The sequence below is a fragment of the Mobula hypostoma genome, chromosome 19 (assembly GCF_963921235.1).
Source record: "Mobula hypostoma chromosome 19, sMobHyp1.1, whole genome shotgun sequence".
Lineage (NCBI taxonomy): Eukaryota > Metazoa > Chordata > Chondrichthyes > Myliobatiformes > Myliobatidae > Mobula > Mobula hypostoma.
The window spans coordinates 37,685,792-37,704,722 of NC_086115.1; the positions used below are offsets into that span (position 1 = coordinate 37,685,792).

The window sequence follows — 18,931 nt, forward strand, 5'->3', positions numbered from 1 at the left end:
TATAAAAGAGGTTGTTAGCGAAGGCTAAACTGCATGGAGGTAAAATATCAACAAGAAGAGTTAATAGACGGAAAATAAACTTTTTTGGGGAAGATTGATTATAAGTAGAAGAATCTGGCCATTGACCTTGATTATTGATAACGTAGATCATTTCTTAAGGCAAAGGAGTTGTATTTTTATTTGATATGGGAGTGTATTGACATTTTCTAATGATATAGCTTAACAAGAATGAAGAAAAAGGAACAGTAAATTGATCACTGAAATGAATAGGCAGGAAAATGGCAGATTAGGCTGCTGTCTTTTTGAGGACAAACAGGAATAGAACTAAAAGATTGGCTTGTGCTTGGGTGTCAATAGAATATCTGCATAAGTGTGGGGGGGGGAGGTGATGGATTTTGGATTGTGGTATATGTTTAGCAGAAGCTTTTGTAGTTGATGAGCTCCCGTTTGTTCTTATTCTTACCCTTTTTGTTAATTGTTCTTTTGCAGGGCCTTTAATTTTTCACCTTCGTTGCTACATTTTTCAAGCTAGAAAAATAATTGCCATGGACAAAGACAGCTTTTCTGGTATGTAACGGTCAGATTCCATCTGACCAAGTTTACTTACTGAACTATTGGAATTGTTCTCAAATTCTGCATGTGTGAACCAAACAATAATAAACTGCCCCTTGGCTAATAAAGCAGTGTTCCATAATTTCTAAGCTGATTTGCTTTTCTTCCATTGCTCTCCTAGCAAGGGTCATAAGCTGGAACCAAATGCCCCACTGATAACAGTAATATTTATATTTACAAATGTGCCTTTTAATAGAGCAGAAAACATCCCAAGTTGCAAATTACCATCAAACATAATTCATTACCAAAGTGTGCATTCAAATAATAACACAATTAGTTTTGAAGCCAATACTTATGTTTCAGGTTTTGAATATGGTAGTTGTCCCTGTTCCAGCTCTCTGAAATTGCGTTTTTCTATGGTTGAGTAAATTACATTTCTAAGAAAATAGGTGAATTTTAATTCACCTAATCCTTCCATAATTTAAAAATCCTCTTCCCCATTTAAAGAAAAATCTGCTGTGTCTAAAAGTAGTTGGCAAAAGAAGAGTTAAGTTCTTTGAACTCGGCAGTCAGTTTTTGAAGATTGACCCGGAGATGACCTAAACAATAACTGGAATTGGGTTACAAGAGCTTGTACAGGAAATAGTCATGTTGAGCAAGTACCTGCTCTATAGATAAAGGTGATTTAAGAGCTACAGATAATGTCAGAGCCCAAGGATGCCTACTCTTTAATGTCTGGGATAGAAACAACCATAAATATCAACAGGTAGAAACTGACTTGTTCATATAAAGTTTCAGTGTTCAGTGACATGCGATGCACGTGTGCTGAGTGAAATGCTCAGAGCTGTGTCTAAGTATCTGGTAATAAATAGTGGAAGACAGCAGTTACTAGTCAGCTGTATTTTCTGTGGACGCATAATCATAAATTTTGTTCCTGAGAAATATTGTGCAGTCAACACCAGTTCTTCATTCTCTCCATTTCTTTACCTTTTGCCATGTGAGCATGCTCAAGGAAGATGGGAAATTTTAATTGGTGATCTGTACCAAAACTGTTTTTATGGCAAAGGTCTGTTTATTTTTGGTAGACGACAGAAAACACTGATAGCACATGAGATTCAAAAGATTCACATTATGTTTATTATCAAAGTACGTATGCCACATACAACCCTGAGATTTGTCTTCCCACAGACAGCAAAGAATCAACCCTCAAAAATTAAACAGCAAATATGCAAAAGGAAAGAACAAATTGCAGAAATGGCAAAAAATGAGTGGAAAACACAGAATATAAAATTCAAACCACAGAGTCATTCAGTCCGGGATTGCTCAGTGTAGCTCAGTTCTGTTCAATTTAGCGCTGTGTTGCTTGCTGATTGTAGGCCACAGAGGCCCTCCACCCTGATCAAAATCACACAAAATAGCAATAAAAAAAAACACGATTAACTAGAAACCTGAAACACATATAACATGAATTGTGTCTATTAAACCTTACTCAAGACACCGGCACCTTCCTCTGGCTACAGCGAGTGAGAGGAAGAGAGAGACCAGTCAAATACAGGCAGACGTTGCAGAACACCTGTTCGCTTTCCGCTCTCGTCCTCGTTGATTTCAATCTTGCTCGATGCTTTAATTGGAGGGAAATGGAGTCAATCATGGGCTCGCACCCTATCTCCAGGCTGCACTCTCTGTTCGAAGCCACACCAAACTCCCTTGGAGACAGTAAAGTGCAGGATCGCTCAATCAGCCTGGAAACACACCATCAAAATGTATCAAAATCAAAAGATTCCAACAAGCTGCGTTCTTCCAAAGTGGAATGTGGGGGCACATTGGGTGAGAGTGCTCAAAGATGCACAGTTTGGGGCCTAGTTCCTTAGGCTCTCATAGCTGGGAGGGGGAGATGGGATAGTGGAGATGAGCTCCCACTACCTATTAAATACTCCCAATGGCATGTGTCTCAAATAGCCTCTGACAACCAAATCCAGCTCCTGACCTTCATGTGTGGCTTAGCTACTGACAGGTGACAGGGTAAAAGGCAGGTTACTGACTCCTTAAAACCATTCGATTCGGGCAAATGGAGCTTGTCAGCCATGGTTGTCAGCTCGCCTAGGAGAAGGAAAACTCTGATCTCAAACCTCTGCTGCTTTACGACTCTACCCACTCATGGGAGGGCTTCAGAAGTAAACACAGAGGGGTCACTCCAAAGCTGGAGTCCCTGAGGCAGCCTGCATTGAGTTCAATGCTGACTGGCAACCCCTGCGATACCGCTGGTATCAGACTGTGTCTGTCTCTGCTGTTCCATTGGACTCATGACCTGCATGGAGCAGGGGAGCCTGCTGTATGGGCAACAGCTTGCTCTCCATATTGTACTGCCCTGACTTGGGTATCAGCTTTGACGCAGACAACTAGGACTCAGCATCCATGGTCAACCCTGACCAATGGAGGGCCTTACAAATTGGGCCCTGGTGACGAAGGAAGAGAAGGGTATTTTTTGGTCATTCTAATAGTTGCATAAACCATTTCAGAAATGGCTTTCCACACCTTTCTCAGTCTTGCATGTTCATAGATACTGTACCTGGAGTTAAAGTTATGAAAAGCGTAATCATTGTGCATTATGCTTATGCCCCACTTTTTGAGTTACCTGCATTGGGTTTTTCCTTTTCTGGCATCACGGTTAGTGACCATTCTTGAGAAAAATTCGAAAGAAGAACTGTCAGCAAGCCTTTTAAGTTCAGAGGCAAGCAGATAATCCTGTCCTTGATGGTTACTGTATAATGATCAGAGTGGTGATCTCTTCTCTCTTGCCCTTTGGCAGCCTCTTCAATGCCCAGAGTTGCCGAGACCAATTGTTGTGCTGCTGCTGTAATTAGTAATTGTTCTCTGAGCAGCTGTATGTAGCATCTCTGCAACATGTGAGCACAAAGCTCAAAGGTGATGCCTGGTAACATTAAGCTGCATGTAAATCAATAAAGATTGTTTCATTTTCAGGTCTGATTCTTCCTGATTTAGTAACAATCATTATGAAATTTGATGGTATTTCTTCCTTTAGAGCAGGAGTTCCTATCATGGGGTCCAGGATAGGAGCCATGGGAACGCTCCATGGCTGGGAAAAAAATGTTTGGGAACCCCTGCTTTAATGGAACATGATAATATTCGGCATATTAAGTGGACTTCCCTTCGTTAGAAGTGATTCTTTAATCCTTAACTTGAATCTGATCTTGAAAACCAGTGGAGATATGATCTGTGATTTGGTTTTCTGTTGAGATTTATATATTGTACATATTTCCAATATTCCAAAAGTCATTCCCCTACTGTGCATGGATAATGTGGGGATATTTTCTGTGCACTGGACATTGTGAAGAGGTGTGGCATGGTGGAGTTGCTCCTAATGTGATATCACTTTTAGGGGATTTTAAAGCTGTTACTTTTGTTTATTTTAGATCCATATGCGCATGTGTCATTTCTTCATCAAAGCAAGACAACAGAAGTCATCAAATCTACTCTCAATCCAGTCTGGGACCAGACTCTAATCTTTAACGATATTGATATCTATGGCAATCCTGCAAATTTGATTCAAAATCCACCAAATGTGGTGATTGAAATATTTGATGAAGACCAAGTTGTGAGTGCTGCTTTAATTTGTTTTAGTTGTACAGTCTTCCTGCTTGTCAGTTGAGCAAAACTGGACAATGTTAAACTTGCCTTCTGTGCAGGGAAAGGATGAATTTTTGGGCAGATGCCTTTGTTCTCCGATCGTGAAGCTGAATCCCAGTGCAGAGGTGACACCCAAGCTTCTCTGGTATCCAGTAAAGATGGGCACAAGGAAAACTGGGGAGCTCCTTATTGCAGCGGAAATGATGCTGAAAGATAAAGTAAATTCATCTCTATATTTACACTTTGCTCATGCAACTGGAAGGTATTTCTCTCTGATATCTAATTTGGACCTTTTGACTTTGTGGTACTAATTTTAAAGAGGGTGTATGAAACAGAACTTGTCTATTTCTATCTTGTTTTTAAACTACAGGTTCAGGTCAGGGTTGCAATTTAATACTGTCTGATTTGGAACTAGAGACAAAGGAAGTGGAAAACTCTTTCTACTTGAACATTACTAATCATGATGTATGCTTTTTATATATATATATATATATATATATAAACAAATCCATCAGGAATACCTTCAACATCTCTACTCAACGCCATCTTCCTTGTTGTCTCACTACCATTTGAACTGAAGCTTTAAGTTCCCCTGACAGGCACAATCTAATTTGTAATTGATTTCTTATTTTTACCATCAGGCCTTCCAGATCTTGGGTCTTTGTTTTCTGCGAAGTTTACTCTTATCTTCCAAGGAAGAATAATTCCAGTTTAAAATCTGCTACTATCTTGGCTGATATGAATGTTTTTTTAAAAAAATTCTGAAGATTTTTCACTTTGACATTCTTCAGTTTTCTTAAAGATTAAGTTTGTGAACACTGTGTCCCTTTTCAACAGCCCGATGGATCGAATTTACCCCTTCTTCCTCCAATCCGGTCAGGGTCATTGTATATGGTGCCACAAGGTATCAGACCAGTTGTGCAGCTTACTGCAATTGAAGTAAGTCTCAATTCATGACAATTTTTAGCTGGAATGAATTTGTCTGCTTACTTTTTCAGAAAGTAGAACTGATTGAATTTTACCAGTGTTCTTCTACTCCAGAGCTGTTTGTTTTGTTTTTAGAGACAAATGGTTGGTTATTTGTAAGGAAATTATATTGGCCTTCTGCACACATTCAGAAATCCTTTCCCTGCACATTCCACTAATGGTAGTCCTTTTTGCACATAGTTTTTAAGTTGTAATATGAAGGATGTAAGCAATAAAGTCAATTCAATTCAGAGGAGATTTACAAGGATGTTACCTGGGTTGGAGAGCATGCCTTATGAAAACAAGTTGAGTGAACTTGGCCTTTTCTCCTTGGAGCGATGGAGGATGAGAGGTGACCTGATAGAGGTGTATAAGATGTTGAGAAGCATTGATCATGTGGGTAGCCAGAGGCTTTTTCCCAGGGCTGAAATGGCTAACACGAGGGGGCATTGTTTTAAGGTGCTTGGAAGTAGGTACAAGGGGGACGTCAGTGGTAAGTTTTTCATAAAGGGTGGTGGGTGCGTGGAATGCATTACCAGCGATAGTGGTAGAGGCAGATACAATAGGGTGTTTTAAGAGTCTCTGAGATGGGTACATGGAACTTAGAAAATAGAGGGCTATGCGTTAGGGAAATTCTAGGTAGTTTCTAGAGTAGGGTGCATGGTCTGCACAACATTGTGGGTCGAATGGCCTGTAGTGTGCCACAGATTTCTATGTCCTATGTAACAGGATCAATGAAAGATCAACTGCAGTGCAGTAGACGACAAATGTAAATATAGATAAACAGTAATAAATAACGAGAGCATGAGATAACAGGATAGAGTCCTTAAAGTGAGATCATAGGTTGTGGGAACATCTCAATGGAAGGGCAAGTGAGTGCAGTTATCCCCTTTGTTCAAGAGCTTGATGATTAAGAGGTAGTAGCTGTTCTTGAACTTAGTGGTGCAAATCCTGAGGCTTCAGTACCTTCTACGTGATGGCAACAACGAGGAGAGTGCATGGCCTGGGTGGTGAGGAACTCTGATGACAGATACTGCTTTCCTACAACTGTGTTTCATGTAGACGAGTTCAACGGTTGGAAAAGTTTTACCCATGATGTACTGGGCTGAATCCATCACCTTCTGTAGGATTTTTCATTCAAAGACATTGGTGTTTCCATACTTAAATCATTTTTAATGCTGGAATAGTATGTAACTATCAATTACTCATTCAAGTGATTATTATGTACAGTCCATTACCAGAGACCTTAAGCCTGCCTATGAAAGGGCTAGGTTATCAACGACAACATGATCTGCATTGTACAAATCCAGACTAAAATGTTGTTTTCAACATTTTTATAAATGCTGATTGTCTCATCAGTATAAAAACTGTGCTTTTCTTGTTTCTTGACTGTTATGTCATTTGCATCAAATCAAAGATTGAGTTCATCCACGAATCATTGTCCACTAATTTTGTTGCAGATTCTAACATGGGGGTTACGGAACATGAGGAACTACCAGCTGGCAGCTGTTACTTCCCCCAGTATCATTGTGGAATGTGGCAGCATGTGTTTAGAATCTGCTCTGATCAAGAATCTCAAAAGATGTCCAAATTTTCCCCGCTCTGTCCTCTTCATGAAAGTGGTACGTTTCTGTTTATTGAGAACACCATGCAGTGGGTACTTTAAAATTGTTGAATCAATATTATCTGATAATTTGTTGAAATAATGAGCAATAGAGGACCATTTAGCTTAGGCAACATTTGATTGAGCTGATAGAATATACTGTATCGTTCTAAACTTAAACCCAAGTGCCCTGAATGACTGAGATTTCTCAGTGGTATGGTCCAGTATACCAGCTGTAATCAGCTAAGTCTGTGATGGATCAAACTTGATTTCTCTACCACCAGTTTTTGTCATTATCATTTAAGCAACATCAAGGAGTGTAATTAGTAAACTTCAGTTCATATTATTTGTGCTAAGGTAAAAGCATAAGCCCTAGGAACAGAATTAGGCCATATGGTCCATTGATGTTGCTCTGCCATTTCATCATGATTAATTTATTTTTCCTCTCAACCCCATTCTCCTGCCTTCTCCCCATAACCTTTGACGCCCTGATTAATCAAGAACTTAGCATCCTCCGCTTTAAATGTACACTGTGAACTGGCCTGCACAGATGTCTGTGGCAGTGAATTCCACAGATTCACCTCCCTCTGGCTAAAGAAATTGTTCCTCATCTCTATTCTAAATGGATGTCCCTCAGTTCTGAGGCTGTGCCCTCTGGTCCTAGTCTCACCCACTATAGGAAACATCCTCTCTAGGTCCACTCTATCTAGGCCTTTCGATATTCAATAGGTTTCAATGATATCCTCCCTCATTCGACTAAACCCCAACGAGTTCATCTCCAGAGCCATCAAACGCTCCTTGTATGTTAACCCTTTCATTCCAGGGATCATGAATCTCCTCCAGCCCCTCTCTTTTCTGAGATATTAGGCACAAAACTGCTCACAATATTCCAAGTGCTGTCTGACAAATGCTTTACAAAACCTCAACATCACATCCCTGCCTTTGTATTCTAGTCCCCTCAAAATAAATGCTAACATAGCATTTGTCTTCCTTACCACCGTCTGAAGTTATTCTTTAGGGAATCCTGCACCTCTGACTTTTTAAATTTTCTCCCCATTCAGAAAATAGTGTATGCCTTTGTTCCTTCTACTGAAGTGCACGGCCGTGCACGTCCCTACACTATATTCCATCTGCCACTTCTTTGCCCATTCCCCCATTCTGATGAAGTCGTTCTGCAGACACTCTGCTTCCTCAACACTGTCCACTCCTCCACATATCTTGGCATCGTCCTCAAACAGCCATAAAGCCATCGGTTCCTTCATCTAAATCATTGACCTATTAAGTGAAAGGAAACGATCCCAACACAGACCCCTGCAGCACACCACTAGTCCCTGACAGCCAGCCAGAAAGGGCCCCCTTTATTCCCAGTCTTTTCCTCCTGCCAGTCAGTCAATCTTCTATCCATGCTAGTACCTTTCTTGTAATACCATGGCTTTTATCTTGTTAAGTAGTCTCGTGTGCGGTACCTTGTCAAAGGCCTTCTGAAAGTCCAAATACACAACATCCACTGGCTCTCCTTTGTCTATCCTGTCTGTTGTTTCCTCAAACAATTTGTCATGCAAAATTTCCCCTTGGGGAAAACCATGGAGATTTTGGCCTATTTTGTCCTGTGCCCCCAAATTTTCATCCTTAATAGTAGACTTCAACATCTTTCTAAGGCTAACTGACCTATAATTTCCTTTCTTCTGCTTCCCTCCCTTGTTAAAGCGTGAAGTGACATTTTTGCAATTTTCCAGCCCTCTGGAATCATTCCAGAATCATGATTCTTGACCAATCATTACTAATAATTCCAAAATCTCTTCAGTTTCCTCTTTCAGAATCCCGGGGTGTAATCCATTTGGAAGAGGTGACATCTATCTTCAGAACTTCCAGCTTCTCAAGCAAATTTGCATTTGTAATAGCAGTGACATTCACTTCTTCCCTTGACACTCTCATATTTCTGGCATTCTGCTAGTGTCTTCCACAATGAAAAATGATGCAAAGTACTTTTTGTATCCTCTTTTATATTTGGGCTAGCTTACCTTCATATTTCATCTTTTCTTTCTGTGTTTTTTTTATTTGCCTTCTGTTGGTTTTAATAGCTTCCCAACCACTACCTCCCCACTCATTTTTGCTGTATTATATGGCTTCTGTTTGCTTTAATACTGTCTTCAGCTTTAACATCCCTTTGACTGTAATTTTATCCTGTCATCTTCCTGTCCTTCCTGATAGTCTGATTACACACTGCATCTCGTTATATACCAACTGCCCATCATCAGCCCTATCACCCCTGTTCCTATTCTCCTGCCAAATTTGTTTGAACTTTCCCCTACAGCTCTAGTAAATCTGCTGCAGGAATATTGGTCCCCACGGGTTCAGGTGTAACCTGTCCTTTTAGTAAAGGTCATACTGTACATTCCCCATAAGAAATCGCAATGATCCAGTAATCTCAAACCTTGCCCTCCCCACCAATTCTTCAGCCACGCATTCATCTGCCTCATCATCCGGTTCTTGCTCTCACTGGCGTGTAGCACAGACAGCAATGCAAAAATTGTTACCCTGGAGGTCCTTGCTTTTTTGCTTTCTGCCTAACTTCCTACCCTCTCGCCCTCGCTCTCATGTCGTTGGTACCTATATGTACTACAACTTGTGGTTGTTCACCTTCCCCCTTTAGAATGCCATAGACCTGATCCGAAAGATCTCTGGCACCTGGGAGGTAACATCCACAGAATCTGTTGTCCTCTCCTCTAACAATGGACTCCACTATCGCTACTGCACTTCTTCTCCCCTCTTTCCTTCTGACGCACAGAGCCAGACTCAGTTCCAGAGACCTGGTCGCTGTGGCTTCGCCTGGTAGGTTGTTCCCTGCAACAGTACCCAAAGCAGTAAACTTATCATTGAGGGGAACAGCCATGGGGTACTCTGCGCTGGCTGTCTATTCCCTTTTCCTCTCCTGACAGGCACCTAGGTACCTGCCTCTTGCAACTTAGGGTGACTACCTCCCCATAGCTCCTATCTATCACCTCCTTGTTTTCCCATATGAGCTGAAGGTCATCCAGATGCAGATCCAGTTCCTTAACATGGTTTTTTAAGGAGCTGCAGCTGAGTGCACTTTAGGCAGATGTAGTTTTTAAGGAGACTGGAACTGAAGATTAATATGTGTATTCCAAATATTCAGCACTTGAATCTCTGAACTCTGTTAAAATAAACTAGGGCATTATTAATTTGTTCAATCTTACAAAGAATACTTCATGATTCCCCTCAGTAATATACTACTTGATTTACAGTTAAAACAGTTGTAAAATTACTGTATTTAAATATTTTATCAATTAAATTTACAAGTGCAAAATACTGACCTTTAACATTATCAAAGCATTTCATTGTCTGAGATTTTAATTTAAAAGCCTAATTTGTCCTACTGATGTTGAAATTTTTGTTCGGTTTGCAATTTGAGAATTCGAATTGTCTCAATTCTCAGAGAACTATGTAGTTCCTGATCTTGTAAATATGGTAGCTTTCCATGTGTTACAAATAAAGCGTTAATAATTCACTGGTATATTTTGAGCTTGGAAAATGTGAGGGCAATTTTCGACACCATTTCTCAAGTTATTATTGAATGCAAGCTAAGCTTACTGTTGAAAATATATCTTGTACATAATTTTAGAACTGGTACTTGTAAATAGTTGATTACTTAGTGAATTAAGGGTATGATAATTGTATTATTCCAACAAATATTTAAGTGAATTAATGTCTAAAATTATCTCTGATTTTTTTTTTTTAAATCTTGGTTCTAGTATCTTCCAAAAGAAGAAATATACACTCCACCTATTGTCATAAAGGTTATTGACCATAGGCCATTTGGACGTAAACCTGTGGTTGGACAATGCACAATTCAGTCTTTGCAAGAATTTCGGATTGATGCTTATGCTGAAAAAGAATGTGTTGGAATGCAATCAAAAGGTATTCTCTAAACATCTCTCTAGGAAATTGCAACCTTGTAGAAATTACCTTTAACGCAAATAGAAAATTTGGATTTCTATAGGATTACATCTAATGTGTTTTGAAATTTATAGGAGCTACTTTTAAGTAGTCATGCAAATGAGTCTCCTAATTTTAATCACGTCAGTTTTAAAATCATAATACAAATGTTTGGATATTTTATAACATACTGTAATCATTGATCCTTTTATCTGTACAGTAACTTTACTGTCAAATGCTCGTGATTGTGTTATTGACGTAGAAGACAACCAGAAACCTCTCCTGGAATCACAGGTAATATCCTTTTGGTGAAATCGGTCAACGCTTTGTTTTGTTTTTAAGTGAGTGGCTTGAAATCACAATTCTATCTCCACAAAACCTAAACAGTACCTTTAATGTTCTGAGGTAAGACAATTTGCTCAGATATAACTGTGAAGAAATAGCATGCAAGTAGATGTGATTTCTTCGCATTTGATAATTCTATACAATCCATACATAAATGCTGTTTGCTAAAAATGCTATGGCAACCTCATATGTTATGTGACAATTTGTAGATCAACAAGGATAACCTAAAATAAAAGATCATAAAATACCTTAAATACAAATTACAGTCTGCCTTAGTTTGACACTGTGGCATGGATGCCCTTGCTGTGTACAGTGGATTGCATAAGTATTCCATTACTTGAAGTTCAGTTTTTTGCTGTCGTTACTAGGTCTTGCTATAGAACCTGTAAAAATCCGATCCAAGATGTTTTAGATTTGAGAGAATAATGTTAAATTGCATTGAAGTGAGTGAATATCGATAAAAGGGAGTAACTTCTTTCAAAGCATTAGGTGGAACTCACTCGTGCATTCTAACTTTCAGTTTGTAGACAGTTTCACCCAGGCAGTCATCAAAATGACTTCACCAGCATTGCATGTATGTATGGAAGACACAAAGTTAGTAATATTCAAGGTTTAGGAGGCTTTTCCTGGATTTTTTTTTTCTGTCACTGTATGTTACATGAGAGGGAGTATCACCATCTGCTGTCATTTTACCTTGAGCAACCTGCCAGTAGCTAACACGTTTTGAAAATATTTAATCCCTAAATTGAAATGATGTGCAAGTTATTTTTTGATCAAGTTAACTTCATTGTTTAGTATGGCCCACCACTGGGCATGATTTATGAGTTAAAATGCTGTATGCAATAACCTTTACAAATATTTCCCCAATTTTTCCCCACTTTCTTCAGTTCCGAAGGCTGATAACATTGGTTAACAAAGTGTCAAAGATAATGATACTTTTTAAATTGGTAAACGTAATAGGTTGGTTAGCGTTCAGTGTCCTAGCCTTAGTATCTGATTTGATGTTACTTTTTTGCTAAGATGAGATTATAACTACTTTTGCCTTCATTTTGACTTTCTAGTTCATTGTTTCCACTCTAACTACATGTATAATTTTCCCTTCTCCTCACCTCATGGTACCAATAGTTTGGGACATAGTTGAGGAAAGGGAAATTATAGTTGTCACCATGTGACGATTTCTGGAAGTAATGGAACTTGGAAGGTTTTGCTGCTGAGCCTGACTCATCCCACGTCCAGCCTCACGGAAACGTTTCCAGCAGAAAGGGACAGCACTGCCTGTTTTCTTTTTTTCAAACCTGAAGATTTTAGGCAGCATGGCTCTTATTGCAGCCTTGGCTTAATCGCTATTTCTATGGAAACCGTTTTAGTGAAGACAAGTTTGGATAGATTTTTGCGTAGTAGGGGAATTAAGGGTTATGGCGAAAAGGCAGGTAGTTACAGATGAGTCCACGGTCAGATCAGCCAAGCTCAACAGGTCAGATGGCCTACTCCTGCTCCTGTTTCTTGTGTTTCTTATGATCACATAACCTTAACTTTGAAACCTAGAACAATCGATGATTGAACCACTATATTTTCCTCAGAAATACTGAACATCATGTAACAATATAAAGCAGGGAATAAAGTGTTACTAATTTGTTTAGATTTTTTTTCATGCTGATGCTGTTTTTCCATGTAAGAATTCCAATCTATTTTATATTCACTCTAAATCCACTGTAAATCTTATTTTAGTGAAAGCAGATCCCAATTTATAGAAACATAGAAAACCTACAGCATAATACAGGCCCTTCAGCCCACTTGCTGTGCCAAACATGTACTTACTTTAGAAATTACCTGGGGTTCCCCATAGCCCTTATTTTTCTATTTATGAATATTTTGCTCATAAATTTCAATTTGTATTTGCATTTGGAATGCAACAGTTCACTCTGAATTAATGCTAGGAGACCTACAGAAAGCTAGTTATTGGCAGATGTTGCTCCTTTGCAGTAAACAACCTTTGTTTGAAAGCTTTGCTACTGTAACAGATGAAATGCTACTCCCAAATCTCACTTGCATACAGTAATTAAAATCATTGATTCAATAAAGACACCGTTTTTCTTATTCAAGCCTACACAGTCGGCAGATTGAGTCTGAGACAAGTGGCCTATCAAGGGCTACCTTAAACTTCACAGCATTAATAAAATACTTCCATTACAATTTAAGATGGAATCCATTAATGAAAAATTCTGTAGGATTGTCTGTTTTGTGTTCTTCTCAGGTATGTTCTTTAGTGCTGTATAGTGAAACAAATGATATGAAAATACACGACATACTAATAATGCTGTGGGTCTAAAAGCATAGTGAAGACTGTGTAGGCTGACTTTTTTTTTTAAAAAAAAAGGTCTTTAGATACCATTGGCGGGAATATACTCTTGGAATAAAATCTTAGATGTGGAATAAAGCTATAAATTGGGTGATAATTTCTGTTCATTAAACAATTCAGCAAAATCCAGCGCATGATCATACACAGGGTTGTATTCTTAAAGAATTTCCTTTTTCAGTTCATTAAAGGTTGTACTAACACCGCATGTTTATTACATACTTTTATGCCAGGATCTCCATTTATTTATTTGATAATTTTGAACTTGAATCCAAAGTTTGAAAGAAGAAAAGTGTTAATCAAAGTTTTAAAACTTTAATCTATTGGCCTTTGCATTGTATGATCGTGCAATGTTTGACATGTGATGGTGTCAATTATTCTGTGTTCAGTGGTTTATCATCCTGATGAGGTATGTAATAAAGCAATGCTTTAGGAATCTTCTGGTGAGAATGAGGTGATTATTCACAATGATGATCTCTCTTCCTGGTACAGGGAATTTTTTGATTATTCTTTTCTGCTTAGAAGTGCATGTTGCCTGTTTGAAATTGTAACATTTGTTTAATATTCTGATCACTTAATTTTTCCTTCCTCTTTTTATTTCCCAATTGTGGTATCGATAAATCATCTGGTGCTGTGACCAGACTGCTCAGGTAGGTTGCATTTTAGTGTTATACCTGTAACGGTGCAGTGCAGTGACAGGTTGATTTGAGACATGGGGCCGAGAAACCAGTTGACGTTCTGTTCCTATTTACTTTGGTCTGTGTGTATTGAGAAAGGTACGGGTTGACCTCACCTGTAAGCTGTATTGAAGTGGACATCAGTAATGAAGATGACCATTGTGACATCTGCCCCTTCTGCCTCATTTCCTCCCTTCTCTTTTCATCTCTTTGTTCCACATCAATGTTCAATTCTTAGTCAGAATCTTGTCCACCTGAATGTTGGCAAGCTGTTAAGAGTTTCACATGAGCCCATTTGCAGTAGATACCGTAAGTCAGTGGTGGCACCGCCAAGGCCCAAATAACTGGTCTTAATTGTGACCCTGCACTTTACTATCTACCTACACAGCCCTCAATCTCTACTGTAACACTTCATTCTGCACCCTTGTTATTGGTTTACCTTTCACTACCTCTATGCTGTGATGAATTAACCTATATAGACACTATGCGAGACATTTTCCACTGTATCTAGGTACACATGACAATAGAATTACCAGTTTGTGGCCGTTACATGTCTTTTAATGTATTAATTTTCTGGAGAGTTGATTTCTTTAATATAGAAGGATGAATCGATCGATTGGTGGAGCAAGTTTTATGCATCTTCAGGAGAACCTGATCGATCTGGCAAATATCTTCAGAAAGGATATGATACACTGAAGGTAATTTTGTTTGGTGCTTTGGTTGGGATTGCAGGGTTTTACAATATAGCTTTCAAATGTTTTTTGATTTTCGCAATGACTCCCTTTGATAGATTAAATATTAGAAGTACAAACCAAATGTAGCAAAAGATGCACAGATTTGTTTCTCAAGTATGTCTTAAACCTAGTTTCTTTTTGCCAAAAAAGAAAGTCAGTGGTAAGTTTCGAGATAAAGGTTGATCACTGATTCCTTACAACTTCCCTCCACTTCAGCAAAATCATCTGGTTTCCCGCAATTTGGAATTGTTTAAAATTCCATTCCTCATATTTCCCAGGAAAGTAAGTAGGAACTTCATAATTGAAATAACAATTTGTGGAAAAAATAATTTTATGATCATAACTGGAAACAAGATGCAAAACCAGGGTCACGACATGGAGGTAAGTAGGAGCACAGTGCCTCCATCCAGACTACCTTTCAGAAGAATGTAAACAACCTGGTTATAGAAGCAATATTACCCATTTACAGTATTGGACGACAAATAAGGATAGTAAAATGTGTCCTTCCTAACACTGGTAAACATATAAGATTATTAAGGGATTGGACATGCCAGAGGCAGGAAACATGTTCCCGATGTTGGGGGAGTCCAGAACCAGAGGCCACAGTTTAAGAATAAGAGGTAGACAATTTAGAACGGAGTTGAGGAAAAACTTTTTCACACAGAGGGTTGTGGTTCTGTGGAATGCTCTGCTTCGGAAGGCAGTGGAGGCCAATTCTCTGGATTCTTTCAAGCAAGAGTTAGAGCTCTTAAAGATGGGGAGTGAAGGGATATGGGGAGAAGGCAGGAAAAGGGTACTGATAGTGGATGATCAGCCATGATCACAGTGAATAGTGGTGCTGGCTCGAAGGGCTGAATGGCCTACTCCTGCACCTATTGTCTATTGTAAACATGTATTCTTATAGTCCTGAATTTTTTTTTCATATTTAAAGCTGTATCTTGAGCTTTGACAAAAACAAGTTATTTTCCCCTGTAGGTGCTGTGTTGAACTTTTGCAACACTGTAGTACATTCAATTCTGGTTAACTGGGCACATTGAGACCAGTACATTTTGCCCCAATTAGCCAAAGTTTCATGGAAATAGTTAAAAAGGTATAAAAAAAGGACAAACAACTCTTTAATTTGAGTTACAAATAATGTATTTGAATGAAATACAGAACAAATTAGAACACCACCAGTACTAATTATTTATTAGTATCGTGATAGTTATTGACAGAACAATTTGGCTTTTAATTTGGTCAAATTGGGTAATTTTTTTGGCTGGTGTCAAATATTTTTGTGGCATTTTGGCAAGTGGCTGAATTTTTTTAAGTTGAGATTAAAAAAAAACAAGATTATCAAATATCACTGCTTTTTTGAATAGGTGTCATTGGCCCAAATTGATTACATAACACAAGCACACACAATTGACACTATTTAAAAACTGTTCACTCCAAGCACAGTGTAGTGTCTAATGGCCACATACGTGCATGTTACTAATGCTAGTTAGAAACTGTTCGACAACAGTCTCCTGTCCAATTAAGCTGCTTAGTGTCCCAAATAAACAAAGGGAATCCCAGCTATTTTCTTGATTAGTTTCTGCTTTTAAAGAATTTCCTAAATAAGCAGCTGCCTCAATTAACCACTGTCCAAATTAACCAGAATCCTGTGTTTTTATAATGATTTCTGATTTCTTTTTGAAATAATCTACTTGCTTTATACCATAGCTTTCTTTGAACCTGTAGCATCCAAATTGCATTAATTTTCTGATTGGAATAAGTTTTTAATTCTGAGACTTCAAATATACCAGTGCCCAACAAGAACATGGTAACCTGCCTCAAAGACTATTGTCCAGTAGTCCTTACATCCATAGTAATGAAGTGATTTGAGAGGTTGGTGATGAAACATATCAACTCCTGCATGAGAAGTGACTTTGATCCGCTCCAATTAGTCTACCACAGCAGGTGCCATCTCACTGGCTCTTCAGTCAACCCTGATTGCTCTGAATTGACTACAGTTCAGCATTCAATACCATCATCCCGTCAAAACTAAATCAGTAAGCTTCAAGACCTTGGCCCCAATACCTCCTTGTGCAATTGGATCCTCGATTTCCTCACCTGTAGACCTCAGTCAGTTTGGATTGGCAACAACATCTCCTCCACAATCTCCATCAGCACGGGTGCACCACAAGCTGTGTGCTTAGTCCCCTGCTCTACTCGTTTTACACTTATGATTGTGTGTCTAAGCACAGCTCCTATGCTATATTTAAGTTTGCTGATGACACCACTGTTGTAGGCCTAAGATGAAGAATCAGCATATAGGAGGAGGATTGAAAACCTTGCTGAGTGATGCCACAACAACCTCTTACTCAACGTCAACAAGACGAAGGAGCTGATTATTGACTACAGGAGGAGGAAACCAGAGGTCCATGAGCCCGTCCCCATTGGAGGATCAGAGATGGAGAGGGTCAGCAGTTTTAAATTCCTCTGTTATTATTTCAAAGCATCTATCCTGGGCCCAGCACGTAAGTTCAGTCATGAAGAAAGCACAATATTGCCTCTACTTCAGAGTTTGTAAAGATTTAGCACGACATCTAAAACGGGAGGAGAAGATGGCGGCGTGACACAGCTCGCAGCGGCCACTCCGGTGGTGATGTCTGTTATTTGTCAAGTAGTGTGCCGTGCACAATCCTGATTTGATGGAGACAGATGTGAGAGCACGGAGGAACATCTGGTGAAAGCTCTGAAATGTCTGCTTTGCTGCTGCTGCTACTGTGTGGTCCAGAATCTCTGGAGGAGAAGGTCCCGAGTCCTTGGCTTTGCTTGTTGCTTGGCGGCCGGGACGGAGTCGAAGCGCTCGGCACAGGATGGTGCTCGGAGAGGCTCTGTCGGAGGCTCGAAGTTTTCGGATGGACTCAGAGTCCGCTGCGGTCGGGTGCTTCCAATGGTGCTGCATCGGCAAGTTGGCGGCGCTTGGAGGTTCATGGCAGGGAGAGTTTCTCCCTTCTGCTGCCTGTGTGAGATGATGAATCTATCAGGACTTTCTTTTTACCGTGCCCATGGTCTGCTCTTTATCAAATTATGGTATTGCTTTGCACTGTTGTAACTATATGTTATAATTATGTGGTTTTGTCAGTGTTAGACTTGGTTTGTCCTGTGTTTTCTTGTGATATCATTCTCGATGAACGTTGTATCATTTTTTAATGCATGCATTTCTAAATGACAATAAACGAGGACTGAGCGTCCTCATAATCTTTTTTTTAAAAAAAAACAACTTCTATAGATGTGTACTGGAGAGGATATTGACTGGCTGCATCACCACCTGGTATGGAAACACCAATGCCTTTGAACGGAAAATTTTGCGAAGTGTGGTGGATGCAGCTCAGTCCATTGTGAGTAAAGCCCTCCTCATCATTGAGTACAGAGTTGTCGCAGGAAAGCAGTATTTATCATCAGTTACCATCACCACCTAGAATATGCTCTCCTCTCACTGCTACCATTTGGGGGAAGGTACAGGAGCCTTGGGACTCGTACCACCAGGTTCAGGAACAGTTAATACCCCTCAACTATTAGCCTATTGAACCAAAGTGGGTAACTTCACTCAATTTCATTTGAAATGTTCCCACAATCTATGCACTCACTTCAGGGACATTTCATCTCACGTTTTCAATATTTATTTAATTATTATCGTTATTGTTTCTTTTTGCACAGTATGTTGTCTTTTGCACACTGGTTGATTGCCCAAGTTGATGCGGTCTTTCATTGATTCTATTATGGTCATTATTCTATTACGGATTTATTGAGTATGCCAGCAGGAAAATGAGCCTCAGGGTTGAATATGTGCTTTGATAATAAAGTTACTTTGAATTTTGAAATGCAAATATGTTCATGTTCAAGAACTTGTTGTTCCCTTCTGTTAAATGCTACGTATTTAAAACAAAGCTTTTCTGCATTGTTGTGAAGATAAGATCACAAGACCATAAGATGTAGGAGCAGAATTAGGCCATTTGGCCCATCAAGTCTGCTCTGCCACTTCATGGCTGATCCAATTTTCCTTTCATCCCCAATGTCCTGCCTTCTCCCCCTATCCACTCATGCCCTGACCAATCAAGAATCA

The 18,931-nt window shown here is 39.3% G+C and overlaps 1 protein-coding gene across 1 annotated transcript in view; it reads left to right on the forward strand.

Annotated features, from left to right (window-relative positions):
* LOC134358974 (myoferlin-like) overlaps positions 1–18,931 on the forward strand; it is a 272,012-nt gene that overhangs the window by 129,072 nt on the left and 124,009 nt on the right. Inside the window, exons 32-40 of the mRNA XM_063071715.1 lie at positions 490–567; positions 3,987–4,168; positions 4,260–4,418; positions 5,038–5,139; positions 6,627–6,788; positions 10,543–10,708; positions 10,947–11,020; positions 11,592–11,645; positions 14,704–14,802. Coding sequence (XP_062927785.1) covers positions 490–567; positions 3,987–4,168; positions 4,260–4,418; positions 5,038–5,139; positions 6,627–6,788; positions 10,543–10,708; positions 10,947–11,020; positions 11,592–11,645; positions 14,704–14,802 — 1,076 coding nt within the window. The remainder of the gene's footprint in view (positions 1–489; positions 568–3,986; positions 4,169–4,259; positions 4,419–5,037; positions 5,140–6,626; positions 6,789–10,542; positions 10,709–10,946; positions 11,021–11,591; positions 11,646–14,703; positions 14,803–18,931) is intronic.